This window comes from Etheostoma cragini, chromosome 16 (genome assembly GCF_013103735.1).
Source record: "Etheostoma cragini isolate CJK2018 chromosome 16, CSU_Ecrag_1.0, whole genome shotgun sequence".
Taxonomy (NCBI): domain Eukaryota; kingdom Metazoa; phylum Chordata; class Actinopteri; order Perciformes; family Percidae; genus Etheostoma; species Etheostoma cragini.
This window is the reverse complement of record NC_048422.1, coordinates 24,570,206-24,576,571: the sequence shown is the minus strand read 5'-3', so window position 1 is coordinate 24,576,571 and position 6,366 is coordinate 24,570,206. Positions and strand designations below refer to the sequence as shown.

Genomic DNA, 6,366 nt, shown 5'->3' with positions numbered 1-6,366 from the left:
TAGTCTCATTTGCTGTTAAAGCTCATTTATGATCTTCAGATGAAAAATTACAGTTTAGAAACATTCAAAAGTTACGTATAGTCCCTTTAAGAAGAATGTTTGTCAAAACAGAAACGCTGCAGAATATATATATTTAGAATATATATATTCAGAATATATATATATATATTCAGACAATTACTTCATTCAAAAGCCATTAAAATGCTCCCCGACATGTTCATGTTCATTTATGTTGTTTCTTTTTTCATTTTCTCCTCCTTTGTTATTGTGTCTATTTGTTTATGTTCATATATTTAGTTAAAAACAAGTGATTAATAACGCATCCTTCACAAATTTGCAATCCATACCAACAAAAACATTAAAATGCTCCCCTGAAGTGTTCATGTTCATTTAGACACTTTAAGGTAAAGACAGTAAAACAACTAATGGAACTCCTTTTCTACGTCATGTAAACAACACAAATAATCTTTAAACACAACTAAAAGATGTCAAAGGACATCCCATAATGTTTGATTGACAGCTGATCTCTGAGCAGTGAAGAAAGCCTTACCCTCTGCAGGTAAAATAACAGATCTCAACCGAGATCATTCAGAGCTTCTGGGGCTCCCCCAATGATTTAATCAAACACATCTCATCACTTCTAAAACCTCAATACAAGCAAAAAAACTCCAACTAACTTACAAAAATCTTTCGAAAAGAAAGAAATGTCGAAGAAAAGGTCAAAAAATGAGAAACTAAAAAAATAAGAAAACCAACAGAAATCATGTAGTCATCATGTAGGCGCTGTGGAAGACGGCTGCCTCTCCAGTAGAGCTCCGGTTTTCCAGCTCTTTTACTTCCTCGAGTACAGTCCCACTCTCCCCTACTATCTCATATTTGTGTCTAGTTGTTGTGTGGAGACTTTCTTTCTCTCTCCCCGCTGCCTGCTGTTGTCCTGGGAACATTTCAAATGGAATTGATCAACTGGTCACTCAGCGCTATTAACAAGATTTTTTCACACGGGGGGAGCCGACCTGCCCGGACAGAACGTACGCTGCGGGCTACGCTCCCGATTCTTGGGAGAATTGGCGAGCGGTCTGTTTGGATGTTCTGACCGTGGAAGATGTAGAAGATTTGTGGATTATTGGAATTCTGTTGGGAGGCTTTCTGGTCATGGGACTTGGAATCTCCCTAAATCATCGTAAAATTGGTAAGACAGCAGTCAGAAACTTTGCCCCAAGGCTGTCTGGGGAACTCAAAGAGGGTTTGAATGTATTGAACGAAAAGCTGAAGGTTTTACATCAGAGGGCTGATCAGAACGGTGAACTGTGTCGTAATATCTCACACCGGGCTGTGGAGGCACAGAGGAGCATGGACTCCATCGGGGAGTCCGCCGGTGATTCGGTTTGTGCAATCACTGGATTGACAATGAAGGGAGAAGAACTGGCGAAATCAATACATGAACTGGACGCACGGATGTCCCTGAGGAGAGATTGACGAACACTAATTCGGACAATGCCATCAAATCAACCTAAATTGGATTTAAACTGATTGTGTGGTCTTGGGCTCTGGTTGTGACAGTAAAACGTCCACTTCAGTCCCTGTCATCAGGTTTAGCTTCATTCCTGGAAGAAGAGCTTTGAGAGAGAGACTGGGTCTGTTGACAGGGTAAGATTTAATGTCCCAATACACAGCAGTCAGACTACAGTATGACTGTCTCATCGGAGGGGGGGGGGTTAGGTTCAGCTTTACAGTTGTTATAAAACACGGCGGGGGGGGGGGGGGGGCTTATCAAGCTGGGGTTAATGCCAGTAGCAGGAGTGGCAGCTACACATCTGAAAACGTAATCTTTTAAGTTGTAAAATACTTCCCGGTGTTTTCTTTTGAACTGTTTCCCAATAATCTGCTGTGCACGTGCTCCTGCCTGCTGCCTCATTGTTGCATTTGGGTCCTTTCCTCACCTTCACTTAGTGTATTATCAACAGTAACCTTGGAAACTGGGGTCCCAACTCTTTTCATGTCATGGACCAGCTCCTCCTGTGTAGTTCTGGTCTGGTTTCTCACCTTTCTTAGGATCACTGAGACCCCCCGAGGTGAGATCCTGCATGGAGCCCCAGTCCGAGGGAGACTGACAGTCATGCTCCAACAGTGGACCTTTTTCACCAAGTTGCTTGGACATGTCCCCGTAGTCCTGTCCAGCCTTGTGGAGGTGGACAATTTTGTCTCTAGTGTCTTTGGACAGCTCTTTGGTCTTGGCCATGTTAGTAGTTGGATTCTTACTGATTGGGGTGGACAGGCGTCTTTATGCAGTTATATGCAGCTAACGACCTCAAACAGGTGCATCTAATTTAAGATAATAAATGGAGTGGGGGGGGGGGGACATTTTGAGGGCAGACTAACAGGTCTTTGAGGGTCAGAATTATAGCTGAGAGACAGGTGTGTAAATATTTATTTGCAGCTGTATCATACAAATAAAAAGTTAAAAAGTCATACATTGTGATTTCTGGATGTTTTTTTTTTTTAGATTATGTCTCTCACAGTGGACATGCACCTACGACGACAATTTCAGACCCTCCATGATTTCTAAGTGGGAGAACTGGCAAAATAGCAGGGTGTTCAAATACCTATCTTTCTCACTGTAGTAGTCTGACTTACAGAACACCAAAAACCGTCCTACACACCCGGTCACATTCTGCAGAATGCAAGCCAGCGTGATTTCTGACCCACAATCCTCTGGCCTGCATATCTGAGCAAGAAGCTCAAAGTTGCATGCACTCCATGCACTTCTACAGGAGTTATGTTTCATCCACGTTTTTTTGACTGAACAATGTGATCGTGAATCAAAAACGCCTCATTGAAACAGCAAATTTGATGGAATTTCATGAATATCGACTCAAATGCAATCCGTTGGTCTCATCTGATTTTATCTTCATGATATTCTTCTTATGTGATAAACGCTGATGGAAACCTTATTTGCTGAATAAATAATAATTTTTTTAAGTTTTAGGTCAATTTATGGTGGCAACCCGCCACTAAACACAGAAGAAAAGGTTTTTGTAAATCTTCCCCAGTTTGTCCTCTCTGTCTGCATACATGGGGGTGGGGGGACTGATGGGGAGACGAGAGACTTTCTGGATTTAATTTATCAGGAACTCGTGAAGGAAATGGCCGACAAAGGTTAGGACAAGCCGTGGGACATCCTGCAGAGTCAATGGAAGACCAGCTCCCAAGAGTCGACGCAGACCATTCCTCTCTCAGAGTCGGCTCGGACCAGTCCGCAAGAGTCGGTGTTGACGTGCAGTATTACCGGCTCCTCTGACCCAGAGCCAGTGTGCGGCTCTTCTGGTACAGTCTCAGTCCCTGTCCCTGTCTTCCTCCCTACCCAAGTGTCGGTCTTGTCTAAGCCTGTCTGGTCTGTCCCTAAACATGTCCCATATGTCTCCGAGCCTGTCCCATCTGTCTCTACATCCGTCCCGTCCAAGTCTGTCCCCTCTGTGTCCGAGTCTGTATCTAAGTCTGTTCCTAAGCCTGCCCCGTCTGTGTTTAAGCCTGTCCCGTCCGAGTCTGTCCTTGTTCCTTGTTCCCTATCTTGTGTGCCCTCTCATTCCTCTTATCGTGCCCTCTCTCACACTGTCTCATGCGGTCTCTTGTTCCCCCTCTCTTGCGCCCTCTCATCCCTTCTCTCGGCCGCTTTCTTGTCCCCTCTCTAGCTCATCCTCTTGTTCCCTCTTGTCCTCTCGTTCCCTCTCTCTCGTTTCCTCCATTGCTCGCCCTTTGGTTCCCGCTATCGCTCGCTCTCTTGTTACGTCCCTCGCTCTCTCTCTCTTGCTCCCTCTCTCCTCACACTCTCTTCTTGGTCCCTTTCCTTTTCTGTTCCTAGCTCCTCGGTCCCCTGTGCCTCAGTCCTTAGTGGCCTTGTGCCCTCGTCCCCTGGCCTTCTTTGTCCCCTTGCCCTTGGTTCCCTGTGCTCGCAGTCTCCAGTTCCCTCCGCTTCCCCAGGTCCCCTCGGCCCATAGTTCCCTATCTCCTCAGTCCCCTCCTTGTTCCCCAGTGTCCTCTTTCCCCTGTGTCCTGGTCCCTGGTTTCCCTTTGCCTGCCTCAGTCCACTTTTACTCTATGTGCCGTGCTGTATCACACAGGGACGGAGGAAGACACCTAACAGCCGGTCCACTTTATACTATATATACTGTCCTGTGTCACACAGGGACACAGGAGGACACCTAACAGCTGGTCCACTTTATACTATATACACCATCCTTTTCCTGCTCAGAACAGCTGTAGTTTATCTGCTTGTTTGTGGTATTTTTTGAGTTGTATACATTTAAGTGCCTTTGTTATTTGTGTGACACATGTCAGTTATGTTTCTATTAGTTATTAGTTCTGTAAGTGTTCTGGGTCATTTGCCTTTTGTGTTTTTGTTCTCCCTTTTTCCCTGTGTGTCTGTCTATGTTGTTCATCTTCCTTGGAGGGGGTGTGCCTTACGAGGATCTGGGTCAAGAGGCGTTGCCACTCATCCATGCTCCGTCTATCTGCACAGCTGAGTCGGATCATTATCCACCTCCTCTGTATTTAAACCCGGGCTGACCAGCTCTTCAGCGCCGGTTTGTTCCTTACACCTCCATGGTAACTAGGCCACTTACTTAGGGAACTTTGCTCGTAAACTTTGCTATTTGACAAATCCTATTTCTGGCACAGTTATTGTGTCCCGTTGCTACTCATGTGGCAGCTTCACCAGAATCTCTCAGTTTGAACTACCACCTGCTCCGTCACCTCCTCCTGTGCTAAGACTGTTTGTTCCCGTAAGCTGACTGTTTCCAGTATTAAAACCTTTTGTTGCAAGTTTTATCATCTCCCGTGGTTGTTCTGTGTCTGGGTCTGGGTCCAAACCGAAACCCTAACATAGCGGGTGTTAGGACGATGTATATGAGCCCGCATCTGTACGATGTCTGACACATGTTACAACAATGATATATATGTGACGCTGACAATGGACAAACTTTTAGTCTCATTTGCTGTTAAATTTCATTTATGATCTTCAGACGGAAAATTACAGTTTCAGTTTACAGAAACATTCAAATGTTGCATATACGTTCTTAAGAAGAATATTTGTCAAAAAAGAAGCGCTGCAGAATATTTCTTTTCAGAAAATTTCTTCATCCAAAAAGCCATTAAAAGCATGTTCATGTTCTTTTAGACACTTTAAGGTAAAGACAGTAAAGAAACTAATGGAACTCATTTTCTACGTCATATAAACAACACAAATAATCTTTAAACACAACTAAAAGATGTCAAAGGACATCCCATAATGTTTGATTGACAGCTGATCTCTGAGCAGTGAAGAAAGCCTTACCCTCTGCAGGTAAAATAACAGATCTCAACCGAGATCATTCAGAGCTTCTGGGGCTCCCCCAATGATTTAATCAAACACATCTCATCACTTCTAAAACCTCAATACAAGCAAAAAAACTCAAACTAATGTACAAAAACCTTTAGAAAAGAAAAGAAATGTTGAAGAAAGTGCCAAAAAATGTTGATAAAATCCCCAAAAATGAGGAAAACCAACACAAACCGTGGAAACATGTGAAAAACATGAAAAATAGAATGTCGACAATCAGATCTCAGCTGTAACCATGGAGACTAAATAAGTCAAAGAGTTTAATTTAACCCTTAAATGACTTCTGTCTACTTCACTTTACACAATTCAGCAGAGAATCCATAACACGCAAGTCCAGCATAGAGCGGCTGAGTGAAAGTGGTCTGGACTCCGTGGAGGAGAGTCATGGTTTTAGAGACGCTGTAGAAGGACAGAATACCTGCACTGTGATCCAGGTAGACTCCTACTCTGGAGGACTCAGGACCTGAGACGGGAGTTTGGACATTGTTGTAATAAAATGTATAACTGCTGTTGACACAACGTAACGCCCAAGATTTGTCATTGAAACCAAATCTACATCCAGCCGACCCCCCCGCTCTCCTGATATTCTTGTATGTGACTGCTACATACACTCTCCCTCTCATCTCCACCTCCCAGTAACAACGTCCAGTCAGACTCTCTCTACTCAGGACCTGAAACCATACAGTGAATCTGTGTGGATGTCTAGAATAAGACTGTTGTTGAAACATATGTGTTGCTTTCCTGTTCCCCTCAGATAAAAACAGCCGGGTGTTTGCTGTGTTTGGATCCAGTGTGATTTCACGTGAATATTGTAAGAATCCAGCTCTGGTCTTGGGCTCTGGTTGAGCCAGTAAAACGTCCACTTCAGTCCCTGTCGGTGAGACGTTTGTCCTCTTCTCACTCAGGACGTCCTCTAGTTTATCTCTGAGCTCTGACACGGCCGCTGTCACGTCCTCAAAGCCCCTCAGAGGACGGATCTGGATGCTGGATGC

At 44.3% G+C, this 6,366-nt stretch overlaps 1 protein-coding gene across 1 annotated transcript in view; it reads right to left on the bottom strand.

Moving 5' to 3' along the window:
• Positions 1-5,161: 5,161 nt before the first annotated feature.
• Positions 5,162-6,366, bottom strand: part of LOC117959768 (tripartite motif-containing protein 16-like) — a 2,131-nt gene continuing 926 nt past the window's right edge. The window contains exon 4 of the mRNA XM_034897046.1: positions 5,162-6,358. Within this exon, the coding sequence (XP_034752937.1) occupies positions 5,662-6,358 (697 nt within the window). The 3' untranslated portion in view covers positions 5,162-5,661. The remainder of the gene's footprint in view (positions 6,359-6,366) is intronic.